This window comes from Ochotona princeps, chromosome 9 (assembly GCF_030435755.1).
Source record: "Ochotona princeps isolate mOchPri1 chromosome 9, mOchPri1.hap1, whole genome shotgun sequence".
Lineage (NCBI taxonomy): Eukaryota > Metazoa > Chordata > Mammalia > Lagomorpha > Ochotonidae > Ochotona > Ochotona princeps.
The window spans coordinates 14,541,306-14,562,138 of NC_080840.1; the positions used below are offsets into that span (position 1 = coordinate 14,541,306).

Consider the following 20,833-nt stretch of genomic DNA (forward strand, 5'->3'; position numbering starts at 1 on the left):
CAGCATTCTGTAATGTGCACTAGTTTTTGTTGCGACCAAACCTGGCCTGACCCACACTCTGTTCTGGCGCTCAGATTTGCCAGTGGATGATGTGAACTGATTCAGCCTGGTCTTCCCCTGACCCGTGCCAAATATATGCCAGTGGGTAACTTTCCATGGCCTGTTCTGGGCTGTTTCCTATCACGTGTTTTGCACTTATCTGCAGGGTATGTGTCCTGCCAGAGGAGTTGCCCAGGCTCCTCCATCAGAACCTCTCCAAATGCCGTATTACGCATACCAGGGGGTCCATGAGCCAGCCCTACTCCGTTCACCTCCTGCCCTAGCAGGAACAGTGGCTTTTCCTGACTGGCCTTCAACCCAATGTGTGACGTGGTACATTCTGCTCCGCTGAATAACATTGCTACAAATACTTTGACATCTTTTTGCAACTCTGAAGACCTTTGCTTATGGAAATAGACGCTATGAGATCCTGCTAAATAGCAATTTTCGCTTCTTGTTATGGACAAAGATTGTCACTGTCATCTATTGTTTGTCCTGTTCCAGTTTTGTGGGGTTTTTGTTTGTTTGTTTGTTTGTATACTGTTTAGCAGTAAGCATGCTAGCAGAAATGGAGTACACCTGACAACCTGATGTACCAGGCCAGCATTTCAGCGAAGAACTAGGAGCCCCCTCCCATTAGCCCTTAGTTGGTACTTTCTATGTCCCAGTAACTATGATAGGGAAATCCAGCTTCGAGTATTTCCAGGTGAAGATATAAGAAATTTAATCTGTTCTTGGAATTTACATTTGGATTTATAAGTTATAAATAAAATCTGATAAGCAGCTTTGAATGAAAATGGGTTCCAGTGGTATATATTCAGATTGATAAGTTTTTCTGGTAAGGACTTTGAAAGTAAATCTATGTTAAATTTTTCATATTGTAGGGAATTTTTAAATAACATGACACTTACCCTTATTTGTAGGCCTATCAGATGCGCCCATCAATTATTTTCTTTGATGAAATTGATGGCCTAGCTCCAGTACGATCAAGCAGGCAAGATCAGATTCACAGGTAAAATTTACTTTGTTGCTGTTCTACCTTTTTTTTGTAAGATTTACTTTTACTGTGAAGTCAGATGTATAAATAGAGAGGAGGAGAGACAGAGAGAAATATCTTCTGTCCGATGATTCACTTCCCAAGTGACCGCAACAGCCAGTGCTGCACGGATCCAGAGCCAGGAGCCAGGAGCCAGGAGCGCTTACAGGTCTCCCATGTGGGTGCAGGGTCCCAAGGCTTTGGGCCTTTGGGCTGTCCTCGACTGCTTTCCCAGGCCACAAGCAGGGAGCTGGATGGGAAGCGGAGCTGCTGAGACTAGAACTGGCGCCCTGATGGTATCCTGGCGCGTTCATGACGAGGACTTTAGCCACTAGGCCACCATGCCAGCCCCTGTTCTACCTTTCTTCCTGTAAGTTCTAGGGGAAATCGGTGTATGACTGACAGAACATTAAATGGTGAGAGAACATTTATAAAACAGTAGTATAAATAGTACAAATTAAAATTAGCCTATTCTGAGTGTCCTAGTATTATTATTATTATTGCTACTACTACTATTTATTTTATTGAAAAGTAAGATTTACAGAGAGAAGGAGAGACAGAAAGATCTTCCATCTGCTGATTCACTCCCCAGTTGACTGCAACAGGCAGAGCAGAGCCATTCAGGTAGCAGGAGCTTCTTGCAGTTCTCCCGTGTGGATGCAGAGTCCCAAGACTCAGGGCCACCATGACACACACTGGTGCTCATGTGGGATCCCGGTGCTTTCAAGTCAGGGATTTAGCCACTTAGCCCTAGCACCGGGCCCCTGAGTATCTGGTCTGAAGTGTGGTTTACCAGTCATGGTTTGCAGGCAGGTATTTTATGACGGTAGGTTACGCTGGTACTTGGGATGCCCACATTCCTTATCAGTATCAGTTTGAATTTGGCTGCTGTTTTCCCAGTCCAGCTTCTGTGAATGCATCCTGGGCTCGGGGGCTTAGGTCTTTGCCCTGCCCTGAGAGACTTCGATGGAGTTCTAGGCTCTTGGCATGGGCCCTGGTTCTTGCTGACTTTTAGCGAGTGAACCAGTGAGATTTCTCTTTTTTGCTCTGCCTTTCAAATAAATGAAAAAGATCCTTTTTTTTTTTTTTTTCAGAATTTGTTAGCAGAATGAGGAAGGCCAGTGTTATGTGTAGAATTGTGGTAGGGAATGTGACTGTTGCCTGTCAGTTATGTAAAGAATATTTTATTTGAAAAAGCTAGAGACAGTGGGGACCTGTGTTCCCACTCACTGGCTACAATGGCCTGACTGAAGTAGGAGCTATAGCTTGGTCTTCCACATTAGTGCAGAGACCCAAACATTTGAGTGCTAGTTCTTTTCTTAAGGTGTGGTGAACTACTAGTACTTTTTTTAGTATATATTACAGAGAGGTCTTCCATCTTGTTTTCCACATGGGTGTTGGGTTCCAAGGATTTGGGCCATCCTCCACTGCTTTCTCGTCCGTTGGCAGGGAGCCGGAACCAAAATGGAGCAGCTGGGACTCAAACTAGCCCCCATATGGGATGCCTGCACCACAGGCGGAGGATCAGTTTGCTGAGTCACTCTGCTGGCCGCTGTTTGGGAACTTTGAAGATCTGGGATTATGTGATATGAAATGGCTTTAGGATCTCTTGAGGCACTCCAATCACCATCTTTGTGTTCCATTGATTTTGGTTTCTGTGTGCTAATTCGTACATTATTAATACAGATTTCTCTTATCCATTGAAGATAATAGGGAGCTGTGATATAGTGTGTTTGCATATTTATCCCCCCAGATTTTTTTTCTCTATTTATTAATTTGATTCTCTTATTTTTTTCATTTAGCTCTATTGTTTCCACTCTGCTAGCTCTCATGGATGGACTGGACAGTAGAGGAGAAATTGTGGTCATTGGGGCTACCAATAGACTAGATTCTATAGATCCTGCTTTACGAAGGCCTGGTCGTTTTGACAGAGAATTCCTTTTTACTCTACCTGATAAAGATGTAAGCATGTGACATCACTTCGAATTTTCACAAAATGTCCTTTTTGTCATCAAGAAGTCTCTTCCCAATAAGTAGTTGGACTTGTCTGGACTATGGGATGTTGGACTCTATGCTTGGCAAATTCTTGTAGGGAGGGAATTTCAACTAAACTTGAACTATGGTTATGCAGCGGGGTGGAGGAACCCACCATGGGGGGAGGGTGGGGGGGAGAATCCCAGATTCTATGTAATTACAACACAATGTAATTAATGAATAAATTTAATTAAAAAGAAAGAAGTCTCATAAAACAGATTACTTGAAGAGTCTTCAATATGATAATGTTACTAAATAGTTCAAAAGAATGCAAATAAGGCTATTTTTATTTACTAAATATACTAATGCCTCCTAAAAATACTTACATGTGAAAGACAGATTTACAGAGAGAAGGAGAGACAGAGAGGTCCACTAGTTTATTCCCCAAACAGCCACAACAACAAGAGCTGGGCTGATCCAAAGCCAGGAACTTCTTCCCAGCCTCCTCCATGGGTGCAAGAGCCCAGGGCTGTGGGACATCCTACACTGCTTTCCAAGCCATAAACGGAGCTGGATGGGAAGTGGAACAGCTGGGATGCAAGCTGGCGCCCAAATGGGTTCCTGGCCCTTGCCAGGGAAGGACTAGTCAGTTGCGCTATCATGCCAGCCCTGTGCACAGCCTTTGTATGTTATGAGTTTTGCTATGGAAGAGAGTTGGTCCACATCCAGCCCGCAGGCCATGTAACGGCCGCAGCTTGAACTTGAAATATAGCCAGTTTGCAGGAGGATAGTTTTTAAGTTGATCATTTTGTGTGCATGCAAATGCTGTTATAAATATTCAAATGTACCTTAGAAGACAAAATTTGCTATGCCTGTTTTGGAACTTGTGACTTAGCCAGTTTATTCAGCATTGACTGTTTCATGGATACCATCATATAATTCTACCTAGTTATTTTATAAGAACTAAGGAAAGAAGCATAGAGCTATCAATACTCTTAAAAACAATTCTTAATTTGCACTAGAATAAACAGTTCTTCAGTAGTTACTCAGTTTCTGTTATTTACATTTATGATGGGTGTAACTTGAATTCTAGAAAATAGACCTATTTAGCCATGAATCCAACGTTTTTGAACTCTGATAATTCTTTTTTTCCTCAGTTTGCTTTGGATTTTTTTTTAATTCAAGTACTGATTGCTTAAAAATTTTAGCCAGTGTAAGTTTTTTTTAATTGAAATTCTACTTGGAATAGCACTTTATTATTAAAGTTGTGAAAATATTTTTTTTTTTTTAATTCATAGGCTCGAAAAGAGATTTTGAAGATTCACACAAGAGATTGGAATCCTAAACCCCTGGACACATTTCTAGATGAGCTGGCTGAAAGCTGTGTTGGTAAAAATTGTTTTAAGCATTTAAATGCTAAATTAATTTTGAAAATGAAACAAGTAGTCCTACAAGATCATATTTAAAGAAAAACAAACCTATTTGTTTCTCGTTTCTTTATTTTGGGCATTTTTTTTCTTCTCAGTCGTCCTGAATATTAGCAGAAGTGTTTGACAGTTGAAGTAGCTCTCACATCAGACCTGTGTAGTGGATAGCATTATCTCCTTTAAGTGGTTGATTGATTGATGCTAACAGGGTTCTGGTGGTTTTGTGTTTTCCTGGTTGCTTTGGATAGGATATTGTGGTGCAGATATTAAGTCAATATGTGCTGAAGCTGCTTTGTGTGCTCTTCGTCGGCGCTATCCACAGATCTACACCACTAGTGAGAAACTGCAGTTGGATCTTTCGTCAATTAATATCTCAGCTAAGGATTTTGAGGTAGCTATGCAAAAGATGATACCGGCCTCTCAAAGAGCAGTGTCGTCGCCCGGGCAGGCCTTGTCTGCCATTGTGAAGCCGCTGCTGCAGTGCACCCTGCACAAGATCCTGGGAGCCCTGCAGAGAGTGTTCCCCCATGCGCAAGTCGGAACAAACAAAGCCTTAGACTCAGGTATCAAACTTGATTGACCATTTCTCTTCCTTTTTTCATTCGAGATGTAGATGAAGAGCTTCCTGGTCTTCTCCTCACCTGTCCACAGTGGCTAGGGCCTATGAAAGCTGGGCTGGATAGGGTGGAATGAAAGCCTGGGTAGGAGTCCAGTCCAGGCTTTCCATATCGAGGTGACAGAGCTCATTGCTTAAGCCATCACCTCCACTCTCCAGTACTGTGTTTGCAGGAGGTTGGGTGATACTAGGAGCCAGGGCCAGGCACCAGACACAGGAATTCCACGTAAGATAATCAGATAACTGCCGGGGCAGGTGCTCACCTCAGACTAGCCACTGTAAATTTGTGTTTGTGTATTTTATGATACAGTTTCATAGGCTGTTGGGTTCCCCCCACCCCACCGCCTCAAGTCGCTTTCCCCACTGATTTCCCCTATATTATTCCAATAGTATAGCCCTTCATAAACAGTCATAAGTCCATAATTCCACTGAAGTGTATCCTGATATTGTAGGTATGGGCAATGGCAGAGTCCAGCATCCTATTGTCAAGATATATTTAACAGTTTCATTGGGAGTCCATCTTTGATTTAGAAGTAGAGATTCATATTACATTGTATCATCACATCTCAATATGATAGTCTCTATTATATAGTTCCTCTAGATAACTATGTATATATGCATGTTTACCTATATATCTGTTGAACTTGTATTTTGCATGATGGTTGCCTTGTATTGGAGAGAGCATATGATATTTGCCCTTTTGGGATTGGTTTATTTCACTGAGCGTAATGGTCTTTAGCTGATACCATTTACTTGCAATTGGTGGAATTTCATTCTTTTTATTGGCTGAGTAGTACTCCATGGAGTAGGTGGTAAATTAGTGTTCTTAATATAGCTGACTGTTTCCATTCTAAGTATGTTTTCTTTGTGAAAGACCTCCTGAAAATGTTCTTTTTGCTTTATTAAAGGAACTTTATATAATGTATTAACTCAATTTAAATTCGAAATGAATTATTTTCATTTGCTATTCATCCCTATAAATCTTTAACTTTCAAAAAATTTTAAAAAAGTGATTTGCTAGCTGAAACATTACTATACAGAAAAGTTCATGGTTTTTGTGCTTTACAGACATTTCTTGTCCTCTGTTAGAAAGTGACCTGGCCTACAGTGATGACGAGGTTTCATCTGTATATGAAAATGGGCCTTCTCAGAAGTCTGTGAATAAGGCGAAACAGTGTTTTCTTCGTCTGAATAGGTATATTTTCCTTACAGTTCAGTTTTTTTGCTATGTAAATTGTTAATATCAGAGCAATTTTTTGTTGTCACAGATGTAATTGTGATAAAATTAAAGTATATGAAAGTATTGCTACATAAACATCTCTGAGAGTCACATATTACGTGATCCCCATGTCATGATTGCATCATATAGGCAAAGCTTTTGACTTCAAGAGAGTATTTTTGGAGAAACATGAACTAACGTTTTTTCTAAAACAGCATTTTAATCATTTGTTTCAGGAATGCTTGTTACCAGCCTATGTCTTTTCGACCAAGAATGTTGATCGTGGGAGAGCCAGGGTTTGGTCAGGGTTCACACTTGGCGCCTGCTGTCATCCATGCTTTGGAAAAATTTGCCGTGTATACATTAGACATTGCTGTTCTCTTTGGAGTTAGTGCTACATCTCCTGAAGAAACATGTGCCCAGGTAATTATTTGTGGTTAAGAAATGTTTCAGGGGCCCAGTGCAGTGGCCTAGCAGTTAAAGTCCTTGCCTTGGACACACTGGGATCCCATATGGGTGCTGGTTCTGGTCCCAGCGGGCCCGATTCCCATCCAGCTTCCTGCTTGTGGCCTGGGAAAGCAGTGATGGACAGCCTAGGGCTTTGGGACCCTGCATCCTTGTGGGAGACCCGGAAGAGGCCCCTGGCTTCAGATTGACTCAGCGCCAGCCATTGTGGCTGCTCACTTGGGGAGTGAACCATCGGGTGGAAGATCTTCCTCTCTGTCTCTCCTCCTCTCTGTATATCCATCTGCCTTTCCAAAATAAATAAATAAATAAACAAATAAATAAATCTTTTTTAAAAAAGAGAAATGTTTCAGAGAGAAAATCTCAAGGTGAGTCGTCTTTTTTGAATTGCATTTTTTATGGTTCTCATTTTCAGGATTATGGAATAGAGCTGTAAAAATTATTGATAGATTGGAATGTAGGTTTTGGGGTGGGCATCTGACCTTGCAATTAAGATGCCTGCATCCTATATATCAGTAGCTAGGTTCTCTTCCTGGCACTGGTCCTGCCGGAGAACGTGGGGGTCGGCAAGTAATGGTTCCGGTGGTTGGGTCTTTGCCACTACACTGAAGAACTGGATTTAGTTCCCAGCTCTTGGCTGTGGTCTGGACAGGCCTGGCCATTGCAGGCATTTGGAGAGTGAAGCAGCAGATGCAGGCTCTCTTTTTCTGTCTCCCTGCCTCTTGAATAAGTAAAGAGAAAAAAATCACAGATTTAAATCCCAGATCTACTACTTAATGTGTTTTTAAAAATATTTATTCATAGAAAATGGATCTCTTGTTTGTTGGTTTACTCGCTCAACTGCTGGTAACAAGCACAGCCATAGCGGTCCAGACAGAAGCTGGGAGTCTGGAACTCATTCCGGGCTCTCCACATGGTTGCTCAGGACCTAAGTATTTTAGCCGCCTTCAGCTGCCTCCCAGGATAGGTGTTACTGCTGGACTGGAAGCAAAGCCACAACGCCAAGCCAAGGATCTACTGTGGATGCCCGTCTCCCAAACAACTTGCTTTTTTTTTTTATTATTTATTTTTATGGGAAAGTCATATAGAGAGGGCGAGAGACGGAGAAGAAGATCTCTGTCCACTGATTCACTCCCCAAGTGGCTGCAATGACCAGCTGTGCTGATCCAAAGCTAGGAGGCTAGAACCTCTTTCAGGTCTCCCAAACGGGTGCAGGGTCCCAAGGCTTTGGGCTGTCCTCAACTGCTTTCCCAGGCCACAAGCAGGGAGCTGGATGGGAAGTGGGGCTCATATGGGATCCTGGTGCATGCAAGGTGAGGACTTTTGCTGCTAGGCTATCACGCCGGGCACTATGCATGTATTTCCAACTTGCACCAAAATATTATCTTTGTGTTCAATTCTTCTGAATTGCTTGAAGCTGTTTTTATTTAAGGGTAGTTACCACAATGGGAAAGTATATTAATTAGATTTTTCAAGTTGTTTCTGGTGCTTATTAGAATGTTACCAAAAAAAAAAATGAGAGCGTCATAAAACATATAAACAAGGTTACAGGATATAGGGGGAAGTTTTGTGAACATTTTATTTACTTTTATATGAAAGACAGATTTTCCATCTGCAAACTCATTTCCCACTGACTAACCTGCAGAGCTCGGATGGTCTGAAACTGGGCTCCAGGTGTTTCTTCCGGGTCTCCCACCTTAGTGCCTGACCTAAGAACCTGCGCCATCCTCTGCTGCTTTCCCTGGCCACAGCAGGGAAGCTGGATCGGAAGTGGAACAGTGGGGAATGCCAGCAGATGCTTAATCTACTATGCCTCCTAGCTGACCCTAAGGCAGTCTGTGAAGTTATACCATGTTTCAGACTAATAGAATAAGCAATAGTAAATTAATGTACTGACTGTCAAAATGAGTATTTTTTCCTCCTTTATTTACTAGGTGATTCGTGAAGCTAAGAGAACAGCACCAAGCATAGTGTATATTCCACATATCCATTTGTGGTGGGAAATAGTTGGACCAACGCTCAAAGCCACCTTTACCACGTTATTACAAAATATTCCTTCATTTGCTCCAGTTTTATTACTTGCAACTTCTGACAAACCCCATTCTGCTCTGCCAGAAGAGGTAATTGAGGGGGTGGGAGACTATCATACTTTACCAAGAGACTTGTTTTTCCAAAATCATTATAGCCCATTGTAAAAATTCAAGTACTGCCAAATGATAAGGTAAAGTTATCAAAAATATTGCTAAAAAAGTGTCTCTCACTGTAATCATGCTTTTCAGATTTTTTTTTTGAAAGTTGATTAAATAAAATAGTAAGGCATAGAGGCAAAATCTTCTAAGGAACATTAAATCTAGGTTGATTTACGCTTGAAATAATAGGATTGAGCATAGTAAGGACGCAAAATGAATGCATGTTCCTGTACTAGGTGGAGACTGGCCAATGTCAGACATAAAAATGAAACTGAAGTATGTTAATGATCGCTGGGGGGTGGTATGGTAGTGTAGCAGCCTAATCCTCCACTTGTGTCCCATGGGTCCTGGTTCGAGTATAGCTGCACCACTTCAGTCCCTTCTGATTGGGAAAGCAGTGGAGGAGGTGTGGATTCTCTGAGCACTTGTCTTCCATGTGGACATCTAGAAACTTCTGGATCATGGCTTCAAATTGGCTTGACTCTAGCCATTGTGGGCCATCTGGGGAGTGAACCAGTGAGTAGAAGAATGTCTTTTTCAACAACAGAGATTTAGCTTTGTAACTCTGGTGGTTAGCAATGCGTTATAAAGGCCGTAGCAGCTGAGTTTGGAGAGCACTGTGGTTCACTTCCAGGAGAGTGCTCTTGGCAGAGCTGGTGAACCCTGTCTATACACAGAGGAAGGGGCCCAGCTCCTTCCCTGGAGCTCTTCATTTTGAGGCATCAGGGCTAAGTGTCAACAGGAGTTTTGGAGGAACCATGTAGATCCCAGGTCCTGGCAGTAATGTAGGAGCATGGAAGACCTTGCAGGATGGAACATGTCAAAGCCATACATGTAAACTTCTGTGTATCAAAGATGTCTGAACCAAAATACACCACATACTGGTTGTAAAATGAACCTCTAGTCAGCATGATACTGGAAAATATGGAGACTTGTTTTGAGACTTCTTTTTTCTATCAATTTTATATTTCTTATTTTGGTTAGTGTGTGGTAAGATGCACATTAACAACTTACCATCTGAACCGCCATTCAGCATGTGATACAGTGTTGGGCGATGACAGCACGTCCATTTCCTCCCGTCAGGAGCTGTCACCTCTTCCTTCTCCCTCCTCAGTCCATGGAGATCTCTTATGCTGGGTGTCCTCTAAATGTTCCTAGAAGCTGTGGTTTGAAAAGATGTGGATTTCAGAAGTTTGGAACCAAAATTATCTTACCTTTTTCCATGACATTTTTGAGGCACCCTAATATTTATTCTGTATTTTTAAGGTGCAGGAGTTGTTTATCCAAGATTATGGAGAGATTTTTACTGTACAGTTGCCAGGTAAAGAAGAACGAACTAAATTTTTTGAAGATTTAATTCTAAAGCAAGCTGCTAAGCCTCCTGTTTCAAAGAAGAAAGCAGGTTAGTTCCTCTATGAAAGCTAATAGGTAATTTTGAAAAACAGAATAAAATGTTAGTTAATGGTGCTGACAACCATCTAAAAATCTATGCTTCCTGTTAAAATGTTCTACAACACATAGGCCATTCATAGATTGTTCTGATCTTTCCAGCTCATTTTAAGCCCAATAAACATATTTCTGAATTTCCTAATTTCGTTCATAACTCCTTTCAGTATTACTTCTGTCCGTTTTGCCCATCTGTGCCTAAAGATGGACTTGTTTAACTGATTTTTTGTCTTGTTTTGTTTACTTAGGAAGTATTCCAAAACTTACTTGGTCAAAACTTATTTTTGCTACCTTCATGACTTACTGTATTTTTTCATACTAATACTATGACATCACAGTGACATCATTGTCTCTTACCCCCTTAATAGATTGCCAGTTTCTTGGACATAGGACTCTTATCCCATGTACTCATTGTGTATGTATTTAAACAATATTAAACTTCTTTCATATTTGAATTTATAATTTCTCATTAGTTAATAAATTAATACAGAAGACTTATAGTTAAATCTTCCTGTCTTGGAGATAATGCATTTTTAGTTTTAATAGACTCTTAAAAATTATCTTGAAATTGAACAGAGGAGATTACAAATTAGCAATCCAAAATTATAAGTTACCAGTTATTTCTAGGGTGGATATAAGGGTAAAGATTATGATAACACTTTTATATTTCAAATTCTTATTATTCCTGATAAATGTCAGGAAGATAACCCCCTCAAAACTTATTTTTGCTGAGTAATTTCTGTGTTTTACAGAGGAATAGTAACTGAACTTTTTTACTTGTGAAGTTTTGCAGGCCTTGGAGGTACTCCCAGTTGCACCACCACCTGAGCCAAAACCACTGACAGCAGAAGAAATGAAGAGACTTGAAGAACAAGAGGAAGATACATTCAGAGAACTGAGGATTTTCTTAAGAAATGTTACGCATAGACTTGCCATTGATAAGCGATTTAGAATATTTACTAAACCCGTCGACCCTGATGAGGTATTAATTTAATCTTTGTGTTGGATGTGTTCTTTGCCAAAATGCTTCGAAATCAGAATGTTTGAATAGTTTCCCTGCCTACATTTTGATCTTTTTACACTTGATCTTAGCCAAAAGGCTGAGAAGCGATACATTTTGATCTTTTAAAATTTTAAGATATATTAATGGCTAAATGGCTAAATCCTCACAAAGCACCTGGATCCCATATGGGGACCAGTTTGTGTCCCAGCTGCCCCACTTCCCATCCAGCTCCCTGCCTGTGTTCTGGGAAAGCATTGGAGGATGGCCCAAAACCTTGGACCCTATACCCACATGGGAGACCCCGAAGAAGCTCTTGACTCCTGACTTGCGCCTCCACTCGGTTCAGACCATCGTGACCATTAGGGGAGTGAACGAGTGGTTCAAAGATCTTTGTCTCTCCTCCATAAATCTGGTCTTAACCTTCAAAAAAAATAAAATGAATCTCAAAAACAAGAATGTATTCTACAAAATGTATTGATTTATTTTGAAAGAACAATAGCAAGAGAGAGGAAAAGACAGAAAGATGCTGCATCTACTGATTTCACTCCCCACTAATGGCTACAACTTCATCTGGGTCACCCACATGGATGGCAGGGGCAAGCACGTGAGTGATATGCTTTCCTAGATTCAGTGTCAGGAAACTGGGTAGGACGCAGGGTGGCCGGGACCCAAACTAGCTCTCCATGATAAACAGCAGCCGAAGTCACTGCCACAGCACTGGACCCAGGGTGTGTTCCCTCGTAGGTGCATGTTCTGAGTTAAGTGTGCTCAACATGTATAATTTTATTCTTTCTTTTCCTGTGGAGAATAACTTCTAGCCTAGAACATTCTAGAAGCAGTTTGTGAATATATTATAGCCACATAATATTGTGATCTACAAAGTTAGAACAGCCAAACTTTAAGTTGACATTGAACGATGGGGGGCAGTTGGGTGATATGGGTTTTTATGGAATACAGCTACTTCAGAGAAGCAAGTCACTTTATATGCACTTACTCTCTCCTCTATTTTGCCTGGTAAAGCAGCTTAACTCAGATGTTTTGCTTAGAGTTAATGTGATTTGGACGTCTGCTTGAATTCTAGGTTCCTGATTATGTCACTGTAATAAAACAGCCAATGGACCTTTCATCTGTAATAAGCAAAATTGATCTGCACAAGTATCTTACTGTGAAAGACTATCTGAGAGATATTGACCTGATCTGTAGTAACGCATTGGAATATAACCCAGATAGGGACCCTGGAGGTGAGTGGAGGGATGCACTGGGGCACAAACGATGGAGCTTCCTTCTGCTGACGCACTCACCAGTGGCCACACAGATCAGGGCTGGGGCAGATGGGCGCTAGAAGCGTGGAGCTTAATCTTGGACTGCTACATGGGTGGCCTGGACCAGGCACTTGGGCATTTTCTGCTGTTTTCCTGTGCCATTAGCAAGGAAAGGAGCTGGATCAAAGTGGAGCAACTGGACTGGAAGCAGTGCTGTTGGAGGACACAGGTTATAGCCACAAAGTTAAGTGGTGCTTATAAATTGGACTGAAAAGCCACTGTTCTTCCCCTCCTAGTCTTCTGCCCCCTCTTCCTCAGGCTTTTTCTGTAGCTCAGGGTTCTGGAAATTAAGGAAAGCTAGGAAACTGGGAACGTGTCTGAATCATACAAAGAAGGAAGCAGGGTTTTTTTGTTTGCTTAGTAGTCATATTGCTGCTTCTGGGCTTCCTGTCTGTTGTGAGACTAAAATTGTCCAACATCAGTAGAGATCAGAATCTCATAGAACTGTTAATACAGATACGTGGACACCAATATCAGGTTCCTTGTCCTTTAGATGTGGGATGTGGGGGCCTGAGAAGTTGCATTTCTTTCAGGTTTCAAGGTCATACTGAAATGTGGTGGGTCTGGGACCCACCCTTCGGATACCACTGCCTAGACTGCCGTGCTTTTCTTGTGAACCAGATGTCTTTCTGGAAGCCTCCTGTAGCACCCTGATGCAGACAGAGCTGATTCTCATGAGCTGTAGCGTGGAGTTGCTATTGCAGTATTTTCTGTGAGGGGTTTTGGTCTGCTTTCACTAGTTATATGCCCCTTTGTTCTAAAGGGTTTTTCTAGTATTTCCTGTGTAGAATTGCTGTTTCATTTGGTCTAGTTTCTGTGTAATAATATCCTTTATACTTCTTCCAAAATTCTTTCACATGCCTGGTTTCCCTGATACCCTTAATGACACTTAACCCCCCCATGTTTTGTTTATTCCTTTCTTAATTGTTTTGTTCGTTGTTGCTATTGGTTGATTCTTCAATTTATTTAAAAGGAAGGATCAGAATGAGGTAGCAGCAATAACTTCAAGTATCTAGAACATTAGATCAATACCAGAGAAAGATAGTAATTCCAACAACTTTTACTAAAAATGTAAGTTGTAATTTTTAGCTCAATATATGTAGTTTCTTAGAGAGGAAAAATAAGAAGTTAATAATTACATTTTTATTTGTTTTTCAGATCGTCTTATCAGGCATAGAGCCTGTGCTTTAAGAGATACTGCCTACGCAATAATTAAGGAGGAACTTGATGAAGATTTTGAGCAGCTTTGTGAAGAAATTCAGGAATCTAGAAAGAAAAGAGGTAAGAAAGTTATTACCGGAAGCAGTTTCAGATGTAGTGATTGAGTCCTTTTAATTATTTACAGAATTTTGAAATCTGGAAATCTTTTAGACACCCCACATGTCTATTTTTAGGTTGTATCTCCTCCAAGTACGCCCCTTCCTACTACCATGTGATGCCAAAACAAAATTCCACTGTTGCTGGTGATAAAAGATCTGACCAAGAGCACAGTGAGAAGCTGAAGGTGGCCAGTCCTCCTGTGGCTTGCAGCACGCCTGGTAAGCACTCTGGGCTAGTTCTCATCCATGAAATCAGTGTGTCTGTTCTCTTCAGGAATGCCATTTAGGGCCTGGCACGGTAGCCTAGTGGCTAAAGTCATCACGCACTGGGATTCCATATGGGTGTTGCAGCCTCACTTCCAAGCAGTCAAGGACAGCTCAAAGCCTTGGGACCCTGCACCCATGTGAGAGACCTGTAAGAGGCTCCTGGCTGCTGGCTTTGGATTGGCGCAGTTCTGGCCATTGCGGCCACTTGGGGAGTGAATCAACGAATGGAAAGTCTTTTCTCTTCTCTATATATCTGAGTGCCATTTACTCTGTCCCTCACTTTATTTCTGGTAATACAATGAATCGCATAAATTTTTACTAATATTAATGCAACTTTGCATTTTTAAATCGAAGTTTGTTCTATATTGATTACAAACCCAATTTACCATCTAATTATGAGTGATCATATTTTCTGTGACTCCTGACCTGTTTCCCATTGCCCCTGTGGTAAAACACCACAGAGTAGCAAGCCAAAGACTTTTCAGTTTGCTGAGGCTACCTCCCCAGGCATGTCTTAATTCCAGTTTATTCTCTTAGAATCCTTGAGTAGCAGACTCTGCTTTTGGCATCCCAGTTCTTCCCTGCCACGTTAAATCTTGAGTGTGTGTGTGTGTGTGTGTGTGTGTGTGTATACTTTGCTCAAGTTAGGACTCGCTATTCCCTCACAGATTTGTTCATTCACAAGTTGATTTGAGTTAAAGTTATTAACAAGAAAGGAGGGGATGACAAAGAATGTCAGCAAGAAGCTTTCCCTAACCAGAAAGCCCCTGGTTAAATTAACTCTGGGCAAGCTTATATGTGGAGATTGAGGTTCCTGGTTACATACCTGGCTGAATTGCATATGCTGTAATCCCTTTAAAAAATCCAGAAGAATCTTCATGAAAGCAACACTGGGAACAGCTTAAATTTCCCTCAACAGAATGGAAACAGGATTATGGCACAGCAGTAGAAATGATTAAACCTCTACATAAAGCAGCGTGTAAGAATAGGACATGTTTATATTATACACACACATGATAATATGATTTAAGTTTTTGTTTACAAAGGGCAGAACTAATTTGGTTTTAGAAATCAGGTTCTTTGTTATTAGGTATTATTTATTTTGAAAGATGGAAGCAATGTTCTCATGTGTTAGCTCACTCCCAAAATGCCACCAACCAGGAGCCAGGAATATTATCCAGGTCTCCCTCCTGAGTGGCAGGAACTGGGATTCCCAGGGTCCTGATTGTCAGGAAGCTGGAAGCGAGAGCCAGAGGTCATAGGTCAGAACTCCACAGGGGTGGGGGGCGGGCATCAGCATCCTGATTTCTGAAACTTTAGACCGAACACCCTTCCAGATATTCTGTTTTGTTGCTATTTTTAATCCTCACTTGTTTGAAAGACAGATTTTCCTCTGCTGATTTGCTCCTCAAAGCCCATAGTAGACAGGGAATGAACGGCCTGGCCAAAGCCAGGAACCAAGAACTCATTCCATGTCTTCCACTTTGGGTTTCATCTACTTAATTTATCACCCCTGTTTCCAAGAGCCAGGTGCCGGAATTGGGTTTTGAACACAGGTACCCCTGTCCAATGGTGATGATAGCATAAGTCTAGTGAGTGATGAGTCAGTATAGATAAAGCTAAACAAGTTCCTAAATAAGTGTAAGCAGTTTATACTTATAGGCTATTTTAAGGTTTGCCTTTCTTTTAGTTTATTATGTTGCTGCCAAAGTGATTTTCCTAAAAAGGTAGATTTTCCTAAAAATGTCATTGCCCTTCTTCAAATTATTCAGGATTTCTGAAATTAGTGAAGATAAAATTCAGACTCCTTGGAATGACAAGTTTTGTGATCTGGGCCTTCCCACTTTGCCAACTTCTGTTCACTGTGCCCTCTGTTTTGTTTCTATACTACAACCATATGAAATTACTGTGGTTTCTCAAATGTTTCATATTTTCTTAGAATTTTAAAAATTAATTTTTTTTTTTATAATTTTAAATTCTTTGAAGCTCAGTTGAAAAGAAAAATTCGCAAAAAGTCAAAGTGGTACTTGGGCACCATAACAAAGCGAAGAAAGATTTCACAAGCAAAGGAAGGTAGCCAAAGTGCTGTCGACAAAATCGAGAGTGATCCGGAGGAAATGCAGGAGACGAGTGTAGACCACGAGACAGGCAACACAGGGGAGTCTTCACTGGAAGACAGCGAGAAGCTGCACCATGCCTCTGAGGACAAGGGGGAAGTGGAAAATAATTCAAGTGCTAGTAATACCGAGAATGAGCTCGAAGAATCCAGAAAGACTGCAGCTTGCCTGGAATTCAGAAAAGAAAAGATTGTTTGCAATGGAGATGCTTCTAGCTCTCAGATAGTAGGTGTTTATGATGAAAATGAAGCAAAGGGTAAGTTTTCCTTGATTAAAGAGCAGCTTACTAATTTTTAAAAGTTCTGCTCAAAATCCCTAAGCAGCTTAGTACTTCTCAATTTATGGTCTTTTTTTTTCTTAATGTAAATATCATTACTTGGGGAAAAATAACATCGTCATTACTTGCTGTTGAACTAGTAGTAAGTTGGTCACTAGCCAGCAGTGTACTTGACAGCGAGCTGACGTGAAGCTGATCCGCTAGTCCACCACATAGTACCTGGGACCCTCATGAGGACACTTAGCCTGTTGGCCTGCTTACTCATCTGTGAAAGCAAGGGAAAATGTTCAGGCTTAAGAGGTATTTTGAGAATGAATAGGGTAATCCATGTAAATCTTGGAGCTTTTAAAAAGCTGACAGAATATCCTTTTGCATTTAAGCAAGATAAGCATTTTCTGTTACTCTTACTGAATGATACGGAACAATTCTTGTTATTCTTTCTTCAATGAGTTTACTCTTCAAATTTTCCCTATAGAATTGTCTCCATGTGAATCTTCTCAATGTTTAATAATAGATTTATGTGGATTTTGCAGGTCCCTGATATTATTTAGTCATAAAGAGGGGCTGGCATTACGGAGTAACAGGTAAAGCTGCCACCTGCAACAGCAGTATCCCGTATTGGTATTGCTTCATATCCTGGCTCTACCACATGCCATCCAGCACCCTAGTAATGACCTGAAAATAGCAGATAATGGCCCAATATTTGGACTCCTGCCACCCATGTGAGAAAGCTGGCTGGAACATTGACTTCAGCCCTGGTCTTCCATGTGGCTGAATGGACCCAAGGCCTTGGGCCATCTTCCACAGAGAGCCGTATTAGAAGTGGAGTAGCAGGAATATGAACCAGTGCCTATACTGGATGCCAGCGCCACTGGGCATAGGATTAACTTACTGTGTCAGCCTGGGTTTTTTGTTTGTTTTCTATTATTATTATTATTATTATTATTATTATTATTATTATTATTATTATTAGGCCAGGTTAATGAAAAAATTCAGGCTGGTCTCCATCCAGAACTACTTAACCCTGCTGGGGACATTCCATTGATGATAGGTGTAAAATGGATGTGAGTGTTAAGCTCAAGTGAAAGACTGGTTGATAATTCCCTTAAAATAAAAGAAATCCATTTGAGGAGTATTTCTTAAATTGTCTAAGTTTTTTAAAAAGTTCCATTGTTGTGATCTTAGAAGTAATAAACCAGAATTTCTGTTTGGTGCTTATGTGCTTAGTAAACATGCTGTATTATTGAATGTGCCTAGTAGTCATTTTAAGCATTATAATGTCTGTCTAAGTAATAGTTAACTTTTCATTCCAGAAATGTCTGTTCTGCGAATGACTCGAGCCAGACGTTCCCAAGTTGAGCAACAGCAGCTCATCAGTGTTGAAAAGGCTTTGGCGATTCTTTCTCAGCCTACACCCTCACTTGTTGTGGACCATGAGCGATTAAAAGTATGTATATTGAGGGCCTGGCCTAATAGCCTAATGGCTAAATCTTCGCCTTGCATGCACCAGGATCCCATATGAGCACCAATTCATATCCTGGCTGCTCCACTTCCCGTCCAACTCGCTGCTTGTAGCCTGAGAAAGCAGTTGAGGATGACCCAAAGCCTTGGGACCCTGCACCCATGTGGGAGACCTGGAGGAAGCTCCTGACTCCTGGCTTTAGCTCAATTCCAGCCATTGAGGCTGGAATTGGGGAGTGAACCAGTGGACACAAGAACTTTCTCTGTGTATCTCCTTTTGTCTGTAAATCTGCCTTTCCAGTAAAATCTTTTTTAAAAAGTATGTATATTGAAATCTTAGTGTTTTAAGTTAATAATCTCCACACATTGGATTGTGGACTAGTAACAGGACGTTGATAGGAAGTGGAACATGGACCAGTGCCCCAGTGAAATCACAGTACTTGCAGTGGGAGAATTGAGCCATTGTAGGGGTGGGCATGTTAGGCAGAGGTAGGCAGCTGTAATTTTTACCCTGGAAATTTCTCAAGGCTAGAGCCAGGATCACCAAATGATGGTGAAGTTAACTACAGCGAAATGACAAGCACTGCCTACCATCTTTTATGTAATGGCTTGGTCTGTTCTCCGATTTATATAATAGCTCCCCAGATCTTTAAAACTAAATATCGTGTTTCAGGAAGTGTGATCTTTCACAGCAATCATCTTGTTTTCTTTTAGAATCTTTTGAAAACTGTTGTGAAAAAAAGTCAAGAATACAATATATTGCAGCTGGAAAATTTGTATGCAGTCATCAGCCAGTGTATTTATCAGCATCGCAGGGACTACGACAAAACCACTCTTATACAGGTAAACTGTTGTTGAAAATGTTTTATTCCTCCATTGTCACGTATCATAAGATTGCTAAAGTTTTACTTAATCTAGATAAATAAAAAATTAGCTCATTGTAAGAATTTTTTCCCCGGACCCGGCAGCGGTGGCCTAGCAACTAAAGTCCTCGCGTTGAATGCCCCGGGATCCCATATGGGTGCTGGTTCTAATCCCGGCAGCTCCACTTCCCATCCAGCTCCCTGCTTGTGGCCTGGGAAAGCAATTGAGGATGGCCCAAGGATTTGGGACCCTGCACCCACATGGGAGACCCGGAAAAGGTTCCAGGTGCCAGGTTCCCGGCTTTGGATCGGCGCAGCACCGGCCGTTGCACTCACTTGGGGAGTGAATCATCTGATGGAAGATGTTCCTCTCTGTCTCTCCTCCTCTCTGTATATCTGACTGTGTAATAAAAATAAATAAATCTTTAAAAAAAAAAAAGAATTTTTCCCCTTCTATTTTATGATACAATTCCATAGGCTCTGGGATTTCTCTTATTCCCTCCCCAAATTCTCTCCCCCCAACTGGTTTGATTCTAAGAATTTAAAGACCATCCTTAATATGTATATTGTAAGTACAAATTCGAGCTCAGAATTTCTTAAATGTAGAACTTCATTCATTTGTATCTTCATCAAGCAATTTAACTATAATATCAGTAAACTATGAAAACTTTGTATTAGTGAAGCTGTAGCTTTTTGTTAGAACTACTTATTTAAATATAATTTTGCTTTATTACTCGTACTGAAATGCTGATTTCAATAAATTGTTATTCCATGGTACATTACAATATCAGTATTTACAAAGTTTAAAATTGTACCTGCTACCTACCTACTACTATGTAATATATATATGTATAAATATACTAAGTATATACATTATGTGTAGCATTTAGTGTACCTACCAACCCATATTATGATACCTAGGTTGGCATAGTGCTGTGACCTACCAAGTGTAATACTATGTCAAATTATACCATTATGTTAATTTTGCCTGTTGGAATTAAATATAGCATGGATGCATCTTAAACTTACTTCAAAGATATTTAAATAATGAATGATAATTTGCATCACTAAAATCAAGTTATATGCAGTTATCTGTAAAGTTCACTTTTTATTTTCACTATCAAATGTGTAATTTATGTTAACGTAATGTTTTTCTTTCCTATCTTACCTAGAAAATGGAGCAAGAGGTAGAAGACTTCAGTTGTTCAAGATCATGATATTGTCTCAGATATTCTTCATACTCCATTCCTATGTAAATCACTTTACTTATCCATGTAACTGATATGAGATGAAGTCCTGCCTCATAAGGGAAATATTAAAATCATAAGACTTTCCAGGTATGTTGTACATGTGTAAGAACTGATGAACATTGGATGCTTGAACACAGCACTATAATAATAGTAGTTGAAACTTCGCCAACTGTTAGAAGTTATTTTGATAGCTAAGAGTTTATGGCACTTTAGAGTAATTAGCAACATTGAAATTTTTTGTATTGCGCACTTTTAATTTTATCCTACCTAAAAACAGTTTATTGTATCAGAGCAGTTTATCCTATCAGAGCAGAAACCTACTTAACCGTTGTATCATTGCCATTGTTTTGTTGTTTTGGTTTTCTTTAATGCTGTTTTCCCATCTGCCTTCAAGCATCCATTGCGTGTCCACTTCAAAGCCAGAGTTCAAGTTACCATGTATATCAGCCCTTGAACAGTTTTTGACTGCACCATACAATTCTTCATTTAAATATTAGAATTAATGTTTTTAGATACATTTTTATAATCTTGTTTGTGTCAATA

The 20,833-nt window shown here is 40.5% G+C and overlaps 1 protein-coding gene across 3 annotated transcripts in view; it reads left to right on the forward strand.

The window, feature by feature from the left end:
* ATAD2 (ATPase family AAA domain containing 2) overlaps nt 1–20,367 on the forward strand; it is a 47,283-nt gene extending 26,916 nt beyond the window's left edge. Inside the window, exons 13-28 of one of the 3 annotated variants that reach the window (XM_058668503.1) lie at nt 963–1,051; nt 2,878–3,037; nt 4,348–4,438; nt 4,725–5,039; nt 6,161–6,287; nt 6,548–6,734; nt 8,711–8,896; nt 10,232–10,367; nt 11,197–11,393; nt 12,496–12,655; nt 13,895–14,017; nt 14,131–14,274; nt 16,309–16,695; nt 18,030–18,163; nt 18,892–19,020; nt 20,213–20,367. In XM_058668503.1, the coding sequence (XP_058524486.1) occupies nt 963–1,051; nt 2,878–3,037; nt 4,348–4,438; nt 4,725–5,039; nt 6,161–6,287; nt 6,548–6,734; nt 8,711–8,896; nt 10,232–10,367; nt 11,197–11,393; nt 12,496–12,655; nt 13,895–14,017; nt 14,131–14,274; nt 16,309–16,695; nt 18,030–18,163; nt 18,892–19,020; nt 20,213–20,257 (2,610 nt within the window). In that variant the 3' untranslated portion in view covers nt 20,258–20,367. The remainder of the gene's footprint in view (nt 1–962; nt 1,052–2,877; nt 3,038–4,347; nt 4,439–4,724; nt 5,040–6,160; nt 6,288–6,547; nt 6,735–8,710; nt 8,897–10,231; nt 10,368–11,196; nt 11,394–12,495; nt 12,656–13,894; nt 14,018–14,130; nt 14,275–16,308; nt 16,696–18,029; nt 18,164–18,891; nt 19,021–20,212) is intronic. The other 2 variants (XM_058668504.1, XM_058668505.1) reach the window with 2 other exon arrangements.
* The last annotated feature ends 466 nt before the right edge of the window (nt 20,368–20,833 follow it).